Source organism: Notothenia rossii, assembly GCF_949606895.1.
Source record: "Notothenia rossii genome assembly, contig: scaffold_54, whole genome shotgun sequence".
Classification (NCBI taxonomy): Eukaryota; Metazoa; Chordata; class Actinopteri; order Perciformes; family Nototheniidae; genus Notothenia; species Notothenia rossii.
In genome coordinates, this window is record NW_027639588.1 from 138,025 (window position 1) to 162,993 (window position 24,969).

The following is a 24,969-nucleotide window of genomic DNA, read 5'->3' on the forward strand; positions in this document are numbered from 1 at the left end:
TTGCTGGAGGTCGGGGTCCAAAAAAGATGACCTCGGTCTTGCTCTCGTTGAGGGTGAGGAAGTTTTGGCACAGCCAGGATTTAATCTCTGTTAAGCAGTCCATCAACTGCTGTAGTGAATTGGCATTTTGATTGAGAGGCAGATAGATCTGTACATCGTCAGCGTAACAATGGAAGGGGATGTTGTGTTTTGTGAGAATTGAACCTAGGGGCAGTATGTACAGTAGAAAAAGGATGGGGCCCAGAATCGAGCCTTGGGGAACCCCGCAGGTAAGAGGGGCTTTGGCAGAGGAGAAGGCACCCAACTGCACTGAGAGGCTACGGTCTGTCAGGTAGGACCTGAACCATGCAAGGGCAGAGCCTGTGATGCCTGCGGACTGTTCAAGCCGTGACAACAGGATGCTATGGTCCACAGTGTCAAAGGCAGCTGTCAGGTCCAACGGCACCAAGACAGCTGGGCTACCTGAGTCGGCGGCTAGGAGCAGATCATTAAAAACTCTTAAAAGGGCTGTTTCAGTACTGTGCATGGGTTTGAAGCCAGACTGAACATTTTCGTGGATGCCATGTGTGGTTAAAAACGACTGCAGCTGGGCGTAGACTACTCGTTCCAGGGCTTTAGATAAAAAAGGTTGCTGTGAGATGGGCCTAAAATTTCCGAGAATGGAAGGGTCGAGATTTTTCTTTTTAAGTAGTGGCTTGATCACGGCATGTTTGAAGGCAGCTGAGCTAAGAGAGGTGTTTACAAGCAATAAAACACTTGCTCCAACTGATTCAAAAACATCTCTAAGGAAGCAAGAGGGAATGCTGTCTGAGGTGCAGTTTGTCGGCCGCAGGTGCATGACTACATCCGAGAGAGAGGAGAGGGGTACAGGCTCAAAGTGGTCGAGGACAGCAGGGCACAGAAAAGGAGCAGAATCTGTGGTAGCACTAGTGTGGGCTATAGCCTAAGCGCAAATACGTTTTCGTAAAAAAATGTAAGAAATGTATCGCAGAGGGTAGTCGATGGCACAATTGGAGAAGCATCACAAGGATTAATGATCGAGTTGAGGACATTAAAAAGAACCTGAGGTTTATGTCTGTTTTTAGAGATTAACAGAGAAATGTGCTCCGTTTTGGCTGCTTTGACTGCCGTCTGGTAGTCAGAAAGGCAAGCACGAAGGATTTCTAAGGAGACATGGAGTTTATCCTTTTTCCATTTTCTCTCTGCACGCCACGGCTCTAAGAGAACTTTGGTGCGTCTAAGCGTAAAAGGAGCAACGGAATCCAGTATTAGTGTGGATGTCGAGTCAAACATGGAGATAAGCTCATCAGCACTAAGAGCACAGTTCACCTCTAATTTACAGATCGGAGAAGCATTAAAAGCATCTGAAAACTGTGAGGCAGTCAAGGGGTTAATTGAACGCAGACAACGCGCAGGGGCACGTGATTCGACTCCCGCAGAAGGGATCGAGGTTGTAAACAGAACCGGTAAATGGTCTGAGATACGCGTTGCTGCACAGATTTAATCCACAGAGATAGACAGTCCAAACGATAATACTAAATCTAAGGTGTGTCCTTTATCATGTGTTGGGCCAGCCACGGACTGAATGAGACCGAAAGAGTCGAGGAGATTTAAAAAGTCCCTAACCAGAGGTTTGGACTCGCAGCACACATGGACATTAAAGTCTCCGCAGATCAAAACACGATCTTATTTCACCACGATCCCGGACAGAATGTCAGAAAAGTCAGTTATGAAATCCTTATTGGACTTTGGTGGACGATACACGACTGCGCAGAGTATAGGCGAGGCCGGGTTCAGTTCAAAAAGCTGCAACTCGAAGCTGGCATAGCTAGTTACAGGGTGAAGCAATCGGCATTGGAGATTAGCTCTAAACACTGACGCTATGCCCCCACCACGGCCGGTGGTACGGGGGGAGCTGAAGAAAGTACAGTCAGGAGGAAGAAGTTCAGAAAACGGTACATACTCGCCAGTGTGGACCCAGGTCTCCGTCAGGAACATGAAATCCAGATCACGAGAGGTGAAGAAGTCGTTTAACAGGAACGTCTTGTTTGCTATTGACCTAGCGTTTAGCAAAGACATGCAGAGTTTTCTCTCCGGAGGTGCCGAAGGTGTAGTGCGTCTTAGCGGACGAAGATGTGTGTGTTGAACGCCGCGCGGACCGGGAGCAGTCAGTCGGGCAGGAGGAGCTGCCAGCGGGCCCAGCAGAGGCCGCAGTTCTGGAAAGACAGGGCGAAACCATCGATCCCTCACATGGCGTGCAGCGGGAGGGCCATGACATCTGATGCGTGGATAAGTCCCAGAAGAAGCCGTCAGGTGTGCTTTTTGATGGACAAGCGCGCCACCACGCTTTCCCCGTCGTCTAAAGTGCTTTCGGTGAAGCAGGATGCAGGGCAACCGGCGCAGGTAGGTGGGAATATCTGACAGTAGAGGGGGGGGGGGAGTCGATTTACGGTTGCCAGATGTAGGTTTAGGCAGCAGTATAAACTCCAATGAGGGTCTTAGGTGGAGGAGAGCTTGGCGATCATAGACGAGCAGAGCAGAGACATTCTGACAAACAGGATAGCTAAAGGCAGATAGCTGAGGGAGCGGCTACTGAAAGATAAAGGACTTGGAAAGTGGGAAGATACATTTAAAGGTACGTTTCTGGTTTGGTTATTTAAACTGATGATTAGGTTTTATATCATCGCTGGCCTATTGAATAAGCTGATGAAGAAAATGCTTTAGTTTTTTTTTAATTCAAATTAGTTTATAAACTTATCATACAAAATACAATGTGATACATGACTGTAATTCACTGCATCTTCTTTTACCCAGAAAAGTCTGTTATCAAGCTGCGGGAGTTCAATGATGGTGTTCTGACTGAGATGGGCATAGAGTGAGTATCATCCCTTGTCAAACCAGGTTTAACATCATGAAAAGAAGGAAGTGTGTTGCACATTTTCCTGAAGCAGTGGCACTCATTTGGTGCAACAACATCCCCCTGGCTTGACTTTTAACTTATAACCTACTATGCTTTTGTTCAAGATTTCTTTAGTCAAGCTGACGATCGTCAGAAAATCTTGGAAATTATTGTATTGGTAGCTGGGGAGCCATCAGCTCCCAAGGTGATATAATATTTTGTTTTATTTATTGCATCACACTCCATGTTCAGGGCCTTCAGAAGAAATGGAGCTTGTTTAGTTGTACTCTTTAGGGTCATCATTTGAAAGGTTTTTTGTTGTGTTAGGTGTTTAATGATCCAATCCACGGACATATGGAGTTGCACCCTCTTCTTGTCAAAATCGTCGACACGCCTCAATTCCAGAGATTAAGATACATCAAGCAGCTGGGAGCGGGCTATTTGGTTTATCCTGGAGCCTCCCACAACCGCTTTGAACACTCAATTGGGTATGTCCAATGTGTGTTAATGTTATCCGAAATCAATATTAAGTGAAGACTTGTTTGCTTTAAATGAACTGTATTTAAATATGGCAGCACCTAATAAACAGTTTAAAACAAATTGAATCTCCTATTTTGCAGAAGGACACTCAAGTGGTAATTGTGTGATGACTTTTTATTGTTGTGTGCTCTATGCTTTGGTGAAGGGTGGCGTACTTAGCAGGAGAGCTTGTGAAAGCTCTGAAGGAAAAGCAGCCGGAACTCAGCATCACTGACAGAGACATCCTTTGTGTTCAGATTGCTGGGCTATGCCATGACCTGGGTGAGTGAAACACACCTTTCACTTCAATATGTGATACGGTTTTAAAAGAATAATTCATCAACAAAATTACCATTTGCATATAACAATTACTAACCCTGTATTAACTTTTTAATTATTGAAGTTTTTCTTACACCTGGAAGGTGAGCAGTTATTATTCCTATTGTCTGTAATGTGTGACATTATACCCAACAACAGAAATAAGACACATTTATAAAACACAGCCAGCAGCTGCATGTCATGATCTGATCGTGTTTTTTCAATCTGTGATTTTGACTGTTACCGTATTGCAGTACTACATGGTACAAGTGTTTGTCTTCCGCCTTAAAGTCAAAACTGCTCCACCACTTGAACATCTTCTCAAAGATTGTAGGTCACCCCTGTGAGGAATTCTATGAATCAACCTACCATAATACCGTAGTGAGGCTGGCCATCAACATCTCTGATCCCCAACATGTTCTGAACAGTGAATATGAATTGTTACCATGAAGTCGGAGGTACAGGGTCCCACAATTTAATAAAGTTAGACTGAGGCACTCCTTTGTGCACCAGTCCATCCTCAAATTAAATACAGAGCTCAATCCCAGGTCAAATGTGTGCTTCAGGGTCTTGAGCATGTTTTCTCTTCAGTGATTGGTATGTTAAATGTTTGTTTCCTTGTATCGTGTCTTAATATTTGTTCGTGTTTGATGTTGCAAATGGAGCTGCTATGATGCAATATAAAGTAGTATCTATACCTCACTTTACAGCCCCTCCCACTTTTGGGGAAACCAACGCTGTCATTTGAACGGCGATCAAGCCTGAAGCCAAAGAGATCTTCTGTTACTGTCCTTTCTTCTTAGAGGAAGTACAGAAACACGTAACTCTGGATTTGTTTTAATGTTTGAGGTGCAATAAACGACACAGCAGCTTTTTGGCATGTTAAAACTATTATTTTCTGCCTCGCTCATGAGAGTAACAGCTGGCGAAATGACAGCCTCGCCTACTGATTTTAATTTAACCATATATCGAGCCCGATTGTCGATTTCAAAGGTGTGCTCTAAAATGATATTTATAAATGACTATTATCATTATTATAAGCAAGACAATAAATGGCAAAGATATGTAGAAAATAAACGTATTTAAGATACGTTCATAACAAACGTAACGTGGGAGAAAATACGTTTCTTGCTAAACGTAATTGAGAATGCAGTTTAGTTCTGTGGGAACGTAATTTTTAGGAGACAGGGTTGTGCTAGCCCTGACAACACCGGTAAGCACACCTTCATCTAGGCTGCACTGTTTTACGTGTCCTGACTTGTAGTGGTTCTTTCCTCTATCTACACTCTTCTTGTCATCTTTGTAAAACGATATCAGACCGGTAATTGACACGGCCATGACTTCTAGTTAAATTCAGTGTGGCTAAAATGGAAAGCTTTGTTAAAATATGCAAGCGCGCGAAAGTCAAAGTCAGCTTTATTGTCAAAAATTCTACATGTGTTATACATCCAGAAATATCGAAATATCGTTTCCCACAGTGTGACATCATGTATACATAAAACAAAACAAAAAGGGCCTAGATAAACGTGGTATACATTAAACAAAACAAAAAGGACCTAGATAACCGGGGTATATGTTAATAATATATTTCAAGTGTTCAAAGTGCAGTTTCAGTGCAAGTCAGTGTTGAGGCAGAACCTCTGCTTCGCGCGGTCCTCTATGAGTTTGTTTTAAAAGAAAGAAAAGTCAAAGCACCAGGATAAGGGTTAAACAATAATCTGCTTTAATGGTGAAAACATACAATACATCACCTAATCACCTAATCACGAAGCACTCTGCAGAGTACTCCGGGCTCAGGTTCTACCACCGTGTGAGACACGTCTCAGGAACGGCAAGTCAAAAACAAGAGCGCCGATCTTCAAAATGATCACAACATTTATACACAGGTGGGGAGGAGTTTTATCGCTTGCTCTTCCCTAGCTATTTGTTATTGGCGGGTTCACTTCTGAGCGAGCTAGCCAGTGAGTTGGCAGTGTTCCATTGGTCGGTTTCACTTCTGGGCGGGACCCCAGGTAGTGAGTCCGCAGTTGTTGATTCCATCTGTTTCTTCTGTGCGCGCGTGTGTGTGTGTTTTTGTGTTTCTGTCCCTCAGGCAGTCCCCAAATCAATGATTTGGAGTCATGACAGAGGACTCTTTGACAGGACACATACTCATTCCCCCTAAACATCTTCAACACACATCCTATCATGTATCTTATCACACAACAGTCACATGTTTCCCCTCTGAAAGCTATGCTTGTATAGATTTACCAGTCATCATCTCATGACATCTTTAGGATTAGGTAAATAACAAAGCTTAACTGTTCCCATGGCCTAAGGCCTTCCCTGAACTTCCCTTCACCCCAAAGTCAGCGTACTTTAGAATCAGAAGGACCATTGTCTCTCTAACTTGTGTGTGACCCAATCATCTCCTGATCTGATAAGAGTCTTGCAGGAAACGCACGTACATTTCAACACACCAACATCCTTATAGTTTCTTAACTAATGCATGCTGGACATGAATCACTAATTAACAGGACTTCAACTGCATTATATTTGAGGAAAATGTCCTTTGGCTTAATCAATAATAGTTTTAGCACTTAACAGAGGAAGCCAGAGACTCAGAGCCTCTTCAGAGGTCTGGGAACTGCAAAGCAGATGTCAAAGGTCATTTGTATTATGCCTAACCACAGATAGCTAAACGACCACACTTTTATTACACATAAAAGTGGAAGAAAAGACTATTGCGCTATATTTAAAAGAGGAAAAATGTACTTTGTCCCTTCAAATTTAACACACACAAATATATGAGGTGACATTAAAATGAATATACCAGATTGAACTTTCCTGCCATAACACGTTACTTTAATCCTTCAAATAATTCAAATAATACTTCATTCCCCCCTTTTGGTCTCGCCCCACGAGGGACCAACTCACGTAAGACATTTGAAACATAACTACTGTCATTCTTTGCTACTGTGTCTGTCCCCCAACCTTAAACCTTTGGGAACGGAACACAACTTTCAATTGTCAGTGAAGGAACTATCAGAGTGCGAACCTGAGTGCCAGACAGCAGTGTCCTTGTGTGTTGAACCATCCGGGCCCCCCCTCCCCCTCAAAGGATAGGGAGGGGGAGATGCGGCCTCTCCTTCAAAGGTGGAACTGATGAATCTGATCAGAGAGAAGTAGACTCCTCTGCTGCCTCGAGAAGTCCCCCAGCCCGCTGACAGCCGCTTCCGAGTCGTCTGCTGTAGGGATGTCCGTGAGGTCCTTCTCCTCCAGTCCGCTGATGACAGCTTCCGAGTCGTCTGCTGTAGGGATGTTTTAGTTGACGATAGCCAGGTCCGTCCTGATGTGTTTGGGCCATTCCAGGTGATTTCCTCGCCGCACACTGGCTCCAGTAGTACCCGATGTCCCCCTTTTCTCCTAGGCGAACGGCATGAGATGTCCTCTGGGTCACTCAGTGGAGGCCGGAGAACCTGGGGTTGAGCCACCTTCAGCCAGACGAACTCCGCTGTGTCGGCCTCCTGCTCCTCGGGTCCCCTTTTTGGCGTCAGGAACCTGTGTGGAGAAATCTGATACCCACCCCTCCAGTCTACGCTCAGGGCTCCTGGGCCCTCAGGTGTTTGACCCACCACTGGTAGGCTGCTTGGAGCCTGTTGGTGGGGTATCTTAAAACAACAGCTGTCTCTCTCAGTAGCCCCTTGGCCACTGATTCTGCATCTGTGTTACCTGTTATAACTCAATCAATATTAGAAACATGTCCATATTTTTTAGGAAACCTCTCGTTTCCCTTGGAGCTCCAGAATAATGTGTTAGTCTAAAAACATGCTTGGTTAGTCATTGTTTTAGAATCATGCAGTTACACTGATCACATGCCGGTATTCATTCACACTCACACTGTCAGTCAGGGTCAAAGGTAATTTGGTCTCAGTCTTTTTGGCCATGTGTCGTGCTCTTCAGAGACTTTAATATTCTACTAGCTGGAGTTATACTAGTGACATCATTGTGTTGATGTCAACCAATGCAACAAAGTTGTTCTCGTGTTCGCAGCACCATTTTCTTCAGATGTTTAACAAACAAATTATCAATACACTTTATTAATATACCGCCCCTAGGAAACACAATACCTGACAAATGTTCATGCAAGGCATTCTTAAGTGAACCTGCAGAAAACGGCCTTTTGAATTAATATTCCAAATTAATCAATAATAATAACAATAATCCATTTTATCAATTTGTTTACCCTTAGATGTGAACATACCTCATAATGTTACATCAGGATGTTAAACTAAGGTTTGGCCAAATCAATCATTCACACTCTAAAGTTACGTCTTAAATAGGAATATTAGAAATGAAACAAATATTTAATCTTCAGAAATGTTCTTAACAAATGGAGAGTAATGCCATATCTCTATCTAGTGAATAGCCAACATATTAAAAAAATGTCAGATATACAAAAATAAGCCTAAATATTCTTTTACTATTAAAGTCTAAAGCTAGACCTAAGCTGAATAGTTTTGGTAATGGACCATTTTAATCTAAAAACAAAACAAAACTGGACTTGTGTTCTTGTTATGTGTTCTTCAAAATACATTAGTAAATACCTTGTGAAGTATTCACAATAGGCATGGGCGGTATCATTTTTGTCATACCGTCATACCTTGCTGACATCATACCGTGGTATACGGTATATGACGGTATCAGTCCCAATTTAAGGGGTAATTTCTCCCCCAAAAATTTGTTTTACTCACTATATCAACAGCCCCACCAAAAATATTTTCCACCAGCCGCCACTGACGGTATGACTTGGGTCGACTTGAGTGAGGTGGCGTTCGGCGGCAAATAGATTTTTCGAACGGTATATTATATGTTCGGTGTAAAATGCAGCCCGAGCCGGTAGACGCTCGCAAAGTGCCGCGACGTGCGCGCAAGTGCAAAACAAGGGCTGCATACATGACACATTGTGCAAATGGCACATTTTGAGATCGGATACAGGACGCGTTAGTAGATGTCCGACGTTGTTTCCATAGTGAGCTAAGTTAACAATATATCATCATACATAAACATTTTCCGGGAGTAAATACTTGACTTATTGAATAAAGTTTGCTATATTCACTAACTAGTTTGGCAATATTATTCCGTGCATGTGTTAAAAACCTTATTTCCATTTGATTCATTGGATTACTTGCGTGAATGTTTAGCACGTAAATGCTTTCGTTTTTAAAACCGTCCGACCTCGACTACAAAACCATCAACCAGTTGCATAGGATTAAAAAATTTAGAGACGTGCGCTTTGATTCCTATGAACCTAAGAATTGTTATTCTGATTTGTTCCGGATGGCGTCTGAAAACAGCCACTGAACATCCCCAAAGAGTCTTAGCCGTCTACTTTTGAAAAAAGTACGGGGCCTTTCACCGTCTTCTTACACACCACACCTCGTTGATTCACTTTTATTTTATATAACTTTCCTACCTATCTAAAATATGTATTGCATATTCCACCGTAACAACTATGACACCGGAATATGTCTCTGACAACTCTAAAATTTAGTTTAGCCAATTTCAGACCTTTGATAGAAACAGGCTTGTCTGCTTACCTTTCAATTGTAGGATCCTCGTTTTAGTTGTCAGAGATTATTCTAGGCCTCTTCTCCGGACCATTCGTCCGCTGGCTGCTGATTTTCCTCTAAAAAACCTTACTCATGACGTCACCACGTCGGCATGTCGGCACGTCGCCACCTCATTACGTCATCACGTCGGGATTCACCAAATTGTTGAGGCAGAACCTCTGCTTCGCGCGTTCCTCTATGAGTTTGTTTTAAAAGAAGGAAAAGTCAAAGCACCAGGATAAGGGTTAAACAATAATCTATGATTTGGAGTCATGACAGAGGACTCTTTGACAGGACACATACTCATTCCCCCTAAACATCTTCAACACACACACACATCCTATTATGTATCTTATCACACAACAGTCACATGTTTCCCCTCTGAAAGCTATGCTTGTATAGATTTACCAGTCATCATCTCATGACATCTTTAGGATTAGGTAAATAACAAAGCTGTTCCCATGGCCTAAGGCAGGGGTCTGCAACCTTTTTGACCAAAAAAGCCATTTTGCTCCTTTTTACAAAACATTTTTTTGTCTGGAGCCGCAAAACATACTTAATTGCTTGATAGCTAATAAAGTTGTATTTATTGTTATATCAGACAAAAACATTTTTTTTTTGCATTTATTAGGCTATTTATTACATTATATAAAACGGTTAACCTCTAATAAGAAACAAAGAACTCCTATAAGGAGAATTAGAAATAATACACAGGCCTACTTTAAAATAAATTAAACACAGCACTTGAGGAGTCATCTGCACATTTGAAGGAAAAAAAAATATTATTAAAATGGGCCCACTTTGAAATAAATAAAACATATAGCTGCACCCTAAAAAGAGTTAAAGGTAGGGTAGGTAAGAAACCAGCTCGAGTGCGCTAGAATTTGAAAATACACAACCGGAACAAATATGCCTCTTCCTTCAGACTTTGCTTACAGAGTCCCTCCTCCAACACACACGAACGCGCACATGACCAATGAGGGCACGAGATAAGTTTGTGCACAGATGGAAGGCTGACAGGCAGGTAGGCCATCCAATCATTTTTGCCCGGCCGGCAAAAATGATTGGTCGTGCTTTTTACAGCGCTAGGGCTTCCACAGATTAATTTGTTTATGTATTTATTGTCAAAGCATTTAATATATTCATTGCTATCGGGACGTTAAGAGAATTCCATGGAATATAACAAAAACTGTTTTCTGAAATAAATGACATACCCCATTGAATTATGACTGAAGATTGTCAGCTGTCTTCCTCTCCCATGTTGTTCCTCGACACGTAAAGGCTGCAGCACCTTTGACAACTTCTCTCCACATATCAAACATACCGGTAAACCAGCATCGTTTGCTGTGAAAGCATATAACTCTGTCCGCACAGAATTAAATCCTGTGTTCCTCCGGTACTTTTCTTTGATTTATCCATAGTTCGCTCATCGAGCCGGGGGTCAGGTTATTCGCCTCCAAGAAAAGGCGCTCGCGCGGTACCGTAGCAGGATGTGACGCATATTTTAGTTGACCTAATTAAAACCGGTTTGTTTTTTATTTATGTGTCACAGTATCACCTCAAAATACAAGATACGAAACATTTTCAACCATGCAACAAAATATAAATAGTCCTACATATACTTTTATTTTATTTCCTTCTTATTTTTGTCTAAACTCAAGGGAGCCAGAGCAGAGGGCTTAAAGGGCCGCGGGTTGCCGACCCCTGGCCTAAGGCCTTCCCTGAACTTCCCTTCACCCCAAAGTCAGATTACTTTAGAATCAGAAGGACCATTGTCTCTCTAACTTGTGTGTGACCCAATCATCTCCTGATCTGATAAGAGTCTTGCAGGAAACGCATGTACATTTCAACACACCAACATCCTTATAGTTCCTTAACTAATGCATGCTGGACATGAATCACTAATTAACAGGACTTTAACTCCATTATATTTGAGGAAAATGTCCTTTGGCTTAATCAATAATAGTTGTAACACTTAACAGAGGAAGCCAGAGACTCAGGGCCTCTTCAGAGGTCTGGGAACTGCAAAGCAGATGTCAAAGGTCATTTGTATTATGCCTAACCACAGATAGCCAAAAGACCACCCTTTTGATTACACATAAAAGTAGAAGAAAAGACTATTGCGCTATATTTAAAAGAGGAAAAATGTACTTTGTCCCTTCAAATTTAACACACACAAATATATGAGGTGACATTAAAATGAATATACCAGGTTGAACTTTCCTGCCATAACACGTTACTTTAATCCTTCAAATAATTCAAATAATACTTCATCAGTTGAAACGATCTTAAGTTGGCGTGACGTTGAAGTCGTGCGACCCTGCTGCTGTACTGGCTTGTAGTTCGTCTATAGCATAACATTAGTTAAAGTAGGGTTGACATGTGGAGATTATCCGGCTGAACAAAACGTGATCCCTCTCTTAAATGTGTGTCAACCACAGACCTTATTTCGAGCTATTTTCCAAAATCCTATGGAGAAATTGCATTGGTTTTTGACGAAGGAACCGGAAGAAGTTTACTTCCGGGTTTTATGACGCGTCACTGCAGTTCTCTATGAAATCGAGGGGACCTCCCACATAGTCCTTATTTGGTCATGTGTGTGTGTTAGGCTGCTGCATTGCCAAGAACGGAAGCAGCAGCCACTCTGGTGGCTACTATTAGCAGCTAACTTTTGCTCCGCGATTTTTACATAAAAATGGAATATAAATAATTCAAATTATTGCCCAGAAACTTTATCAACCTATGGATTAACCGATTCAGCCACGTTTTTTTCTCGTTTTAATGCCATTGAACACGTCTTTTGATCAGATGAACAGCTACGGTGAGACGATCTCCCTAGAAGCTACGTAAAGGTACGTGTTGTGATGTCTGTCTTTGCTTCCCGTGTCGCAAGTTCGGATCACTCAGTGATGATACTATATACACCTAAATAATCTGTGGAACCTCAGCTTTAATCGGATATCTTGTATGTGCAGCTACGATAAGTAATAAAGGTACTTTTATCTTGAGTTCTGTGCCAATGTCCGTTAGCATTTTTCGCTAAGGGGTCATTTAGATGCTTCTTATGAGACTTGTGTTTTGGTAATAATAGTTTATATCGTCAGTTAGCTGAGATTATTTCCGTTAATCTGGTATAACACATTAATAGGTTCTTAAATATTAAGATCCCCTGAGACACAGTGTCCTGAAAAAAAAAAAAACAGGTTAGACTAGGACAGGTGACGATGAGGTGTCCTTGCTCACGGCAGTAATAGCACTCCCTGTTCTCAGCTGTTTTGGCGTTACCACGGGGAGGAGATTTTACCCTTCCGTCACCTGCCCCAGGATCACGGTGAACTGGAAGATAACAAACATTTCTATGAGTTATTACAAATTCATCTGCCAGTACCGCGGCAGCAGCAAGCGACGCAACTTTCTGCTCATTCAGATAGGTGACAATTTGATCTGACAGCTGATTTTTAAATTCTTCCAATAGAATGAGCTCACGCATGTCCTCTATGGATGTGATTTTGCTGGCTTGACACCACCTATCAAAAAGGCCACCTTTTCCTCTCGCAAACTCTACATAGGTCTGGTTGACATTTTTCTTAACATTCCTACATTTTTGTCTGTATGCCTCTGGTACCAATTCATACGCTCGAAGGACAGTGGCTTTCACAACATCATAATCAAGGCTCTCCTCAATAGTCAGGGCATTACAGACTTCCTGAGCTTTACCCACCAATTTGCAATGCAACTACAGAGGCCACACTCTCTTTGGCCACTGCAGCATAATAGCGATGCGTTCAAAAGCATTAAAGTACGTATTGAAGGATTAAGTTGAATTATTTGAAGTATTAAAGTAACGTGTTATGGCAGGAAAGTTAAATCTGGTATATTCATTTTAATGTCACTTTATATATATTCATGTGTGTTAAATTTGAAGGGACAAAGTATATTTTCCCTCCCCAATATATTGAGGTGAAGTCTTTGTGTTTAGATAGGGATGCAAGCAGGGGACATCCTAATTTGGGGATAGCTCCAAAACTCTGGAATGTTTCCCTCATAAAAGAAGAGGGTGCGTTACACATGCTTAGGGCAAATGTATGTGTTTTCATTGCAGTAAATATATGTGCTGCGTGATTACTGTTCAACTATACCTCTGTTTTTATTCTTTCATGTGCGGGTACTAAATGGCTACAAACATTGTGGAGAAATTAGCTTAAACATGTTTTATTACTCTATAGGAAATGGAAGCAGCTTTTATGACAGGGACGAGAGAGCTGGGGGAGGGGACATTCTTCTTGAGATTTTCAGCATGTCAATTATCAGGAAAAATCTACTTGTTTTAAATAGATGTGTGTGGTTAATTACTTTGTATTAATAATAACAGTATGTGTAAAGGAAGCTGAAAATATACAATGTGAAACCTTTTATTTGAAGTAAAGATGTGAACAATAGCTCAAACAAATGGAAAGGCGGTAGGACAAATGAGTGTGTTCTCTATATTAGGCCTGTGTGAAGTTTGACTATTTGAAAAGCATCTCTAATACTGCTTAAGAGCATAGGTAATGTGTTCCTCGTTATTATTGATATGAAAGTGATTTACATGTATTACGTATATTTAGCCAACTATAACAACTATATCTTAAAACATACTTTTAACTTGTGTGTGGTAACCTGAGGGGGGAAGATGGACTCAGGGACAAAGGGCCATAAAGGGGATGTGTGTGCTGGCTGCAAGATGTGAAGTAAGATAAGGAAACTTGTTGTTTAGAGCAGGTTCGTACCAGACACCAAAAGGTGTCTGTTCTTCGTCAAACTGAAAGAGACTTTTTGTTTCTGGGTTTCTTCTGCTGTGTCGCACTGATTGGGTGCGACAGGCCATGTGTTGGTCTCTCCCAATAAGATGACCTCTGGGGGAAAGCACGCACACACCTCCTCCTGTGTTTTAGTATGAAAGCCTGTGTTTTCCTTTGGTTCGCGCTCTTGTTTTTGACTGGCCGTTCCTGAGACCTGTCTCACACGTGGTAGAACCTGAGCCCGGAGTACTCTGCAGAGTGCTTCGTGATTCCTTTGTATTTGTATTGTTACTTTGTATCATTAAAACAAGATTATTGTTTCACTTGCATTCTGGTGTTTCTTAATCCCTTCCTTTTTACGAATTTACCCAGCTTACCAAACGACACGCGGAGACGAGGTTGGTTTTAAACATCCTCCAAATCTCCAACAGTATCGACCTCTGACTCCCTGAAAGGTGGAACTCATGTTATCTGCCTACTCACATCAAAACTGTCATGGGGATTTCTGTGTGATCTATGGGTAGGTGTTGGACTGGATGGGAGAGCGACTCCCCGCTCTATCTCCAGAACTTTTACCCTTAGGTGCATGGCTTCTACCTCCAACTCCTTGTGTCTCAGCTCTACCTCCCTGATGCGCAGAGTCAGCTGTAGCTCCTCTACAGACATCCGAGCTTGGGAAGGCAGGCCTTGGAGTGGGGCGGACAAACCTGCGAGATCAACCACTTCATGTTTTTCCTCAAATACACCCTTCTCGACTAGTTCTGCACACAAGAGGTCTTTTAACTCTTGTTTTTGTAGGCACAAACACATCATAAAACTGTGCAATTAACACTAAATCTGCTACTGTGCAGTCATCTAGTCTCTCAATGGAAGGGTCCGTAGTAAACAATTCCAGTTGACTCCATTGTGAATTCCAAAAAGAAAAACTGTCAACCAGAGACCTAGAATGTGCGAGAAGAGGAAATAGCCATGCTTACCCGACACGATGAAAAGAACGGAAGGACCGGACGGACGAGCCCCCAATTTATGTTACGCCCAGGTCTAGGGGAACCTAGGCGCAGCACAAAATTTGCACTCTCCCCACTCTTCCCTCTCCCAAGAACACGGACACCGAGTCAGAGAATGCCGTTTGGTCAATTTAATTACCAAAATATTATTACAAACAGGAGTAACAAAACCATAAAACAAAACAAACCTTTAAACACAAAAATCTTACCTAACGAAAGAGAAAATAAACATACAGGCTTCTTACCTACTCTACTGTAAAAACAGGAGAAAACGAATATTCAAAAGAAAAGGGTTTTGCACTCCTAAGAAAAAAGTAAAGCGTGTCCACAAAGACAGGTTCAGTAGCTTTTCTTTCAACTGTCTCACGACACAAGAGAAGGACCGGTATACGGTATAAATAAGTATTAGCACAACAGGACAGATATCGAAACGCAAATTTGTGTTGGGAGTAGGAGAAGTCAAGTCAGAGAGAGCTGCCGAGGAACTTCTTCTTCTTCTTCTTTAGTGTTTATTGGCGGTTGGCAAACCAAAATTGTAGGTGCATTACCGCCACCAACTGGACTGGAGTATGGACAAGAGACTATGCAGAAAACAATAAACAAAATAAAACAAACAAAAAACAACAAAATAAATAAAACCAAAACTCTAGATTATTTTAAATTTATCAATTTCTCTAAGAAACGTAATAAGCTCACAATACATATTGCCTGATGTTTTCCCTATCAGCCCTGATAGCGAAAAGTCAATGTATTTTGCTTTCTTCAGTGTTTGGAAAAGCACATTTCTCTGAATCCTATATTTCCTGCAATGCAGCAAAACATGTTCAACCGTTTCTGGCTAGCTACAGTGTGTACACTTTCCGGTTGGATGCTTTCCTATTACCCTTAATGTATGATTGAGACCTGTGTGACCTATTCTCATCCGAGAAATGACATTTTCCTCCCTTCTTTTAAACCCCACCTTCCTTCCATCACCCACATACCTTTGAATGTTATAAAGATGTCTTCCTGTGTCACTAAGGTCCCAATGATATTGCCATGTTGTTTGCGCATATATATGTATGAATTTTTTAACCTCCGCTTTGCTGAGCGGAACTTCAATGTCTATATTCGTAATTCTGAGTGTTTGTTTGGCCAGAATATCCACCTGTTCATTACCCTCCACACCAACATGAGCAGGAACCCAGATGAAACGAGTTGCTATGCCTTTGATTTGCATTTTATACAAAATTAGAAATATTTCATTTATTATGTCCATTCTAAATGAAGATCTGCCTGATCGTATACTCGATAAAGCTGAATAGCTGTCAGATGCAAATACAGTATTATGTATTCCTTTCTCCTCTATCCATTCCAATGCCAATACCAATGCCAACAACTCTGTGGTGTATACTGACACATGGTCTGTTATCCTTTTCTTTATATGTGAATTACTCACTGGGATATAAACTGCTGCCCAAGCACGCCCTGTCTCTGGATCTTTGGAGCCATCTGTAAATATGATTGTTGAGTCTGAGTGATATCTTGCAAAATAATTCTGGACTATGCGCCATACTGGTATTTCTTTCTTTTCCTTCAACTCTTTTTGTATATTGAGGTCTAAACTTGGCAATGGGAATAACCAGGGTGGAATGGACGAGATTGCAACTGTGGGGCAATACTGTATTTGATTCAATCCTATACTTGCCGCTTTAAAATCAACAATCCATCCGAAACTCGTTAAATGTGACTCATTGTGCTCCCAGCAGTCTTTCAAAAATACTTTTCGCTGGATGACTATCACCATGCCCCTGAAGGTTTACCCAGTATGCCAACATTAACTTTACTCTTCTTATCCTTAAAGGCATTTCTCCCATTTCTACCTGTATTGCTGATACTGGAGATGTTTTAAAAGCTCCACTACAAATCCTCAGGGCCTGAGCTTGTAGGACATCCAGCTTTTTAAGGTTTGATTCTGCTGCTGCCATGAACGCTATACACCCATAATCGAATACAGGTCTCATGATTGCCCAATATATGTTCAGTAGTGATGACCTACTCGCTCCCCACTCCTGTCCCACCAAACACCGAAGTACATTGTTGACCTTTTTATATTTACTTTGAACTTTTCCTATATGATTGCTCCACGTTAGCTTTCCATCAAACCAAACACCAAGAAATCTTATTGTATTTACCTGTTCAAGAGGTTGCTCATACAATTTTAATGATACAGGAGCAATTTTATGCCGTTTTGTAAAACAAATGACTTGCGTCTTAGCTACTGACAGTTTGAATCCCCATTTATTTGACCATTTCTCCACTTCAACTATTGCAGCTTGTATTTTCTTTCCAACATGTGCTACATTGCGGCCTTTTGCCCACAAAGCCCCATCATCTGCATACAAAGATTTCCCCACACTTGGATGAACTTGATTAAAAATGTCATGTATCATTATATTGAACAACAACGGACTACACACACTACCTTGCGGAGTACCATTTTCCACATCATACACACTTGAATATTCTGCACCTTCTCTTACTTGTATTTTTCTGTCCTGTAAAAAATTCATAACCCAATTATATGCTTTACCATCAATTCCCAATGATTTTAACTTGATTAGTAGTCCTTCCTTCCAGAGCATGTCATAAGCCTTTTCAATATCAAAGAAGACTGCACTCACTACTTACTTGTTGGTCTGTGCTTTCCTGATGTCTGATTCTAAGCACAATATAGAATCCATTGTATTCCGACCCCTACGGAACCCACATTGATATGGTGATAACAGAGCTTTACTTTCTAAGATATATGTCAACCTTTCTGTAACCATTCTTTCCATGATTTTGCATAAATGCGATGTCAGGGCAATAGGTCTGTAGCTAGATGGATCTGAAGGGTCTTTCCCTGGCTTTAGTATGGGCACTATTATCGCTTGTTTCCAAACCGAAGGAAGTTGGCCAGAATCCCACACCCTATTAAACAACCTTAACACACTGACTAGAGAGTTATCCGTCATATATTCCAACATTTTATAGCAAACACCATCTTTCCCAGGAGTGGTTTGACGAGCACTAATAATTGCTTTCCTCAACTCAAACATACTAAAATGCAGGTCCACCTGATCCCCCAACACTTCTACTCTATCCAATATTCTCGGGTTTTCCATAAATGTATTATCTCTGCACTGCCTGGCTTCCTCTGTAAGGTTATCTGAACTATGAACTTTCTTAAATGTCTGAGCTAGAAGTTCCGCCTTTCCTAAGTTTGTGACAGATATTATGTCCCCTCTGCTCAAAACTGGCAACTCATAATTCCTTCAAACTCCCCCCATTCTCCTAATCATGCCCCAAACATCTGCAAGCTGTACTTCTCTTCCAATGCTATTGCAATATTGCCTCCAAAAAGTGCGTTTTTGCATTCGTATCGTCCTCCTTACTATAGCCTGGGCCCTTTAATACTGATTCAAAGCTTCCTGAGAATGGAGTTGTTTGAGTTGTCTGAATGCTTTTTTTCTGTCTTTAATGGATTTGTTACATTCACCATTCCACCAGGGTACACTCTTGGTGCACCTAACTCCTTCAACTTCCGGAATTGTTTCTTTAGCTGAATGAATGATACTTAACGAGCTCCTCATTCAATTTATTTATATCATCTTCATTTTCCTCTTGAAGTGTTTTACATCTATTCGTACTTACAACTTGGAAAGCATCCCAATTAGCCTTTCCCAATTTCCATCTAGGAATGTTCTTCTTCTTTTCAAAACGTATGTTGGTCCCAACTTTAGTCATTACAGGATAATGATCACTGCCCACTGTAGTATGCTTTACCACACTCCATGTACTTATACCTGCTATATCACTAGACACAAATGTCAGATCGAGTACTGTTTCTATATTCTTTGTACAATTATATCTTGTTCCTTCCCCAGTGTTAATACACACTAGCCCGTGGTCATCTATAAATTCCTCAACTACTGCACCATTTGCATCTGTGCTACTGCTACCCCATAGTGAGTTATGTGAATTAAAATCCCCACACCATATGACTTTTCCTTGCAGTAAACTCCCAACATCCTCTAATATACTTTGATCTAATTTCCCACACGGATTATAATCATTTACTATATCTATAGGTCCTCTATCATTCCATACCCTTATAACTATTGCTTCATGATCTGTACTTACATGCATAACTTTGTAACTTACACCACTCTGTATGAATGTTGCAACTCCTCCCCCTCTGCCAGAGTCCCTATCTCTTCTAACTGCAGTATATCCCTTCACAATAAAATCCAGTTGTGGTTTCAGCCATGTTTCCTGAATACAAATTACATTAGGTTTCTCTCCCAGATTGTCAATATATTTTTTAAACTCTTGTCCATTTGCAATTAAACTTCTGGCATTCCACTGCAGTACAACTAACACCATCAAGTTGATCCACTGCATGTCTGAGATTGTTGAACATCATCATTTAGTATATCTTTCACACTTTCCCACTGCATCCCTTTCACATCAAGGTACTTTTCAGCTGATCTGACAATTATTTGTATTCTTTCATTCCGGCTTTTAGTCTGCGCTGAACAGTTGATAATCTCTGCCATAAACAATACAAACTCTGTTTTACTCACTATCAGAGTGTCCTCCTTCAACTTAACACAGTTGTGGACTTTTTCTGTTTCTTTGCTCTTATTCTTGTTTTCCATTGTAACCTGCGTTCCTCCTGAAACTGTCTTTGCTGCCTCTGCATAGCTTACTCCCTGCGTCACCCTGACTCGCTGCACCTCTTCTGCTTTCTTGCTAACCTCACATCCACGGTACGCTGAACTATGCTCCCCTCCGCAATTGCAACATTTCAGCTTTACCCCTTCTTCACATTTGCCGTATTCATGATCTCCACCACATCTGCCACACCTTTGTTTCCCTCTGCACACTGCCGCCACATGTCCAAATCTCTGACATTTAAAACATCTTATTGGTGGTGGAACATACGGTCTCACATAATAACACATATATCCAATAAGTATTTTTTCCGGAAGCCTTTTCTCATCAAAGGTGATCAGAACCGAAAGACTATCTTCTTTAACCCCATTGCGGTTTGCTTTCATGCGTTTGACATCACTTATTTTTGCATTTGTTATATTCTCTTTCACATCATCCGCTGTAATTCTGACGGGGATTCCTGTCACCACTCCCCTGACTAGCTTTTTACCACTAAACAGTGAACACTCCACTTTCTTACCCTCCACGGTACTCATCTTTATTGCCCTCCCCTGTTGCTCTCTATCCCTACATTTGATCAACATTGATCCATTCCTCAATACTTTGGCACTCATTACCTCCCCGATTTCTTTACTGATCGATTTAGTTGACCGTATAGGGTTCCACTCGCCAAACGAAGCTCCCTCTTTCGCAAGTTTCACAACCACCATGAACTCCTGTTGCCTATTTCCGACTACTCTTTCTCTCCTTTCACCCTCACTATTACTCTCATCCGAATGAGTATTTCCTTGCTTTTTACGTTTATTCCTCCTCACTATATCCCATTCTCCATTTCCATAACTCCCGCCTACTCCCTCCATGTCTCCTAACTCGCTTCCTGCCCCGTCACTTCCCTCTGCCATCTCTCATCCAGTCACAGTCCAGTCAGCTGCCGAGGAACTGCACGGCAGTAGCTTAATATGCTCCCGTCTCCTCAGGTGGACCAATCAGCATGCAGGAGGTAGCTAATCAGCTAACGGGCACCACCTGCTTACTCACACACACACACTCACAGACACAGGAGGAGGGAACAATGCACACACAAATGACCTAACGACCCAGGGTCGTAACAATTGCATTGCTTTTTGTCGAAGGAACAGGAAGGAGTTTACTTCTGGGTTTTAGGACCTACACTCAAAAAAATAACTCATTGGATGAACTCAATTCAATTGTGGGCAGGATTTCCATCCAATAAATATTCGTAGCCCCAACTGAAACTAAAAACATCCATTTAATAAAATTGAATTGAGTTAGTCCAACTCATTTTTATCAAATAAAGCTGAAATAAAATTATTACATTAAGTAAATTAAATGAATTTACATTTGTCCAACTCAAACTAATATAATTAATTGGTAAATAAATAATATAAAAATATAATTATTTTTCACTTTCTCCCCCATTAAGACACTCATGAGACAAAACCTAGTTGATATTTTTATTGAAAATTCTCAGATAACAATTACACCTTGAGGTGGATAGCCAATCCTCACTTTACTTGTGTAAACAGTGTCAAAGTTCTCTATCAGAGTTATTTGTCTGTCTGCATTTCTTTTTTTATAAAACATATCAATAAACAGACTGAGCAGGAGATAAAAGCAACTCAGAAAAATAATAATAATGCCAATCATGGATGAGGAAGGTGACAGTAATCCTCAATTCAACATCAATATTTATATACACATCTCAATATTAGCTCTACTTGAAAACACAGAGCAAGATGTAAACATATTTTTTTAAAGAACATTTTTAAAGTGGTGCAAATAGCACTCCCGTAACAGTGCCGAAACTGGTGAAAAATGAACACCCAGCTATTCTAGATCTCCAAGTGCCACAAACAACAAAGACACTATAAAAAGGTGGATGCTTTGCACTGCTCTCCAAACAGGGAATATCTTTGGGTGGTTTTGATATATAAAAGAGCGCACTGCACAAACCCTACAGTATATTTGGTAATTGAATAAGTGTAGTGTAGCCATTTGCTTTGAACCTACAATTACAAAAAAAGCTAAACATTTGTTAAGGAAACTTGACAATACACTTGTTCACCTCTGATGCAAACAGCTTGATTTCAGCTGCTGTATTTTTGCATTCAGCTTGTGCCCATCCAAGTTCATTACGATCTTCTGTAGTTGTCCGGGAAGCTGAGATCAAGGGCATAAATGAGCCCCAAGAGCATGATGAGTCCCACAATGACGCTGCCTACGTTTTCCATTACTTTAATGCCTTCGATAACAATTCCCACGTCCTCTGGCCCTCCATTCCCGTTTCTTCGGATCGTGTAAATCCCCATGACTGTGTTGGAATGTCCCTCTCTGCATCGTCAGCGGCGGAGGCCTGAAAACAACACAAACACGTATGTTAAGTAAAAAGCTGAACCCCACAAACAGAAAACTGTATGAAATATAAATAAGCATTCTTAAACCATCAACTGCAGTTTAGAGAAGCAGATTTGCTTCTGTCTGGCTCGCCTAATTGACCAATACTGCTTTAAACTGAGATAAGGACCTCCAACCTTATCAACATACAGAGCCTGAAATACAGAAATAAATAGTTGTACAAAAATGTAGAAATAAATTAAATCTAATAAAGATAGTTATCCATGTATGTCCTGTTTGCTTATCAACTTTTACTTATTTATTCATACATTTACCTATTTATTTCTATATTTATTATTTTATTCATGTATTTATTTCAGGATCTATTTATTATTTTATTTATTTACTCCTGTAATAATTTAAACATGTATTTCTGTATTTATTAATCCATTCACCTACTTATTTCTATATGTATTTCAATATTTATTTATTCGAGAATATATTTATTTCAGCATGTATTTATTCATTTCTGTATTAATTGATACGTTTATTTATTGCCATATTTATTTATTTATGCATTTACCTACTTATTTCTACATTTATTTATTCTTAAATGTATTTATTTCAGCATTTATTTATTATTTATCCCTGAATTAATGTATACATTTATTTATTCATTAATATCCATATTTATTTATTTATCTCCTTATTTATTCCTGTATTTATTTTTTCATTTATTTATTGATAATAATAATAATAATTTAAATTTTTATAGCGCCTTTCAAGAGACCCAAGAACCTTTACAATGGGAAACAAAACAACAACATAATAATAGTCACAAGGATACACAGGTTAGATACCTAAGTAATACACACAAGCGAGAAGTTGACATTATAGACATCTAGCCTTGGGTATGATCAGTGGTGTGCCATAGGATGTTCTCATTATAAATACATGCCATGGTATTAATAAATTAGGGTAACACTGTTCAACGCTACATGGGAAAAATATTGTATAAACTTACCAGATACTCCTTGAAGAACGAGTCTGGATCTTCAGTTAGGTATATTACAAGGCTTCTCAGGATGCACTCCCTCCTGGTGTTGATGTTGTCACACTAAAGCAGAAGCAGGGTCGACAAATCAGGACAGAATTTAGTTAATGTGGGTGCGACAGAGCGGTTGTCTGAAGACCAGAAAGGTCAAATCAGTCGAAATGTCCCTAAGCAGGACATGGTATCTGACGAAAAAAAAATTGGGGGGGGGGGCTCTGCAGCAGCACGTTAAACCGTGTGCAACAGTTATTAACATTTTCACAGAACAGAAGACACACTTACTGGAGCCCGCTGCACTGTAGGCCAATTAGCTCCTGTCTCTTTAGCTTTATTACAAGTTGACGGGAGTTCTGCGTTAGCTTTAGCATTAGCCATTGTGTTGAGTGTGGAGACGATATAAGGGGACTGCGGGAGAATAACCCAAATCTAACAAATTCAAAGTGATGACTCTTTTTCTAAAGGTTTACCTCAAGTACGAGCAAAAAGTATGCAGCATTAAAGATACTCTGAGAAGTCAAATGGAAATATATTACTGTATGAAAAGGCATTACTTGGAAACAGGGTACGTTCTAAACTACTAGAGACTACTAAAAAACTACTAAAATACTTACCAAAGAATAGACTTTCCCCAGTCAGTTTCCACAGTCAGTGTCAGAGAAAAGGAGGCAAAAGACAGAACGGATGTGCGCATGCGCAAAGGGGATGTGCAAAGGGGCGGTCCCCAGATGAAAACAATTCATTTTGAGTTGATCTGTCCTAAATACATTTAATAAGTGAATTGATTAAACTAATTTGTGTTACACTAATGAACTATAGCCTACTTAGGTTTATTTCTTAATTAAAAATATTTATTAAAGCGAACATTTGTATATTGTGTCAAGTCTAAGAAGGGCTTGAATCGTTTTTATGAGTGTATATGCATTTAATCAAAAACAATTGAGTTTGATATTAAATTCTCCTCTAATGGAAATGTGTCACCTGGGAGCACCTTGAAGCTATTCTGATACAGAGCTGGAAGAAGTATTCAGATGTTTTACCTATAAGTTAAAGTAACTAAACAGCAAAGTGAAAGCCCTAAATTTGGTATTCACAATATGAACTCAAAGTACCAAACTGCCACATACTTGTAAACAAATGGCCAATGATTTTTATATTATTATCTAGAACATTTTGGATGATTACTTTTGATGCATTTATGTGAAGCAGTATTTTTAATGGTGTTGCTGGTAGAGATAAGCCAAGATATAACTAAGCTATTTATTGGCATGAAAGTTAAAAGAAACAATGTTGCTAAAGCATCAAAATATAAAAATAATTACACAATAATATGATATACAAACAACATTAACATACATTTCAAATTGTTACATATTAATGATATATATACAGAAATATATATATATATATATATAGATATATATATATATATAGATATATATACACAGTGATACAATTACACTTCAACACACGTGTGTTCTCTCTCTCTCTCTCTCTCTCTCTCTCTCTCTCTCTCTCTCTCTCTCTCTCTCTCTCTCTCTCTCTTGTATCTTTAACTTTGTATTAGTGTCTGTCTACACACAATAACATACAAGGAGCAAGTAAAGTTCATTTTTTCATTGTTTATGATGAGTGAGCATTCTGGTGCACTTTCTAAAATCAAATAAAGGCTTTACTGCCAGGAAGATTGAGTATGAAATGAAGACAAACTACACTGAAAAAAAGGGGAAAGTGGGGTTGTTCAATTTGC

The 24,969-nt window shown here is 40.2% G+C and overlaps 1 protein-coding gene and 1 long non-coding RNA gene across 2 annotated transcripts in view; one reads left to right on the forward strand and one right to left on the reverse strand.

Annotated features, from left to right (window-relative positions):
• Nucleotides 1-3,230: 3,230 nt before the first annotated feature.
• Nucleotides 3,231-24,969, forward strand: part of LOC307027623 (deoxynucleoside triphosphate triphosphohydrolase SAMHD1-like) — a 53,314-nt gene continuing 31,575 nt past the window's right edge. Inside the window, exons 1-2 of the mRNA XM_079695907.1 lie at nucleotides 3,231-3,387; nucleotides 3,585-3,700. Coding sequence (XP_079552033.1) covers nucleotides 3,254-3,387; nucleotides 3,585-3,700 — 250 coding nt within the window. The 5' untranslated portion in view covers nucleotides 3,231-3,253. The remainder of the gene's footprint in view (nucleotides 3,388-3,584; nucleotides 3,701-24,969) is intronic.
• LOC307027627 lies at nucleotides 22,154-23,958 on the reverse strand. Its single transcript, XR_013804695.1, has 3 exons — nucleotides 23,834-23,958; nucleotides 23,193-23,285; nucleotides 22,154-22,187 (listed from the first exon to the last, which is right to left on the reverse strand). It is a non-coding gene; the product is annotated as an uncharacterized lncRNA (long non-coding RNA).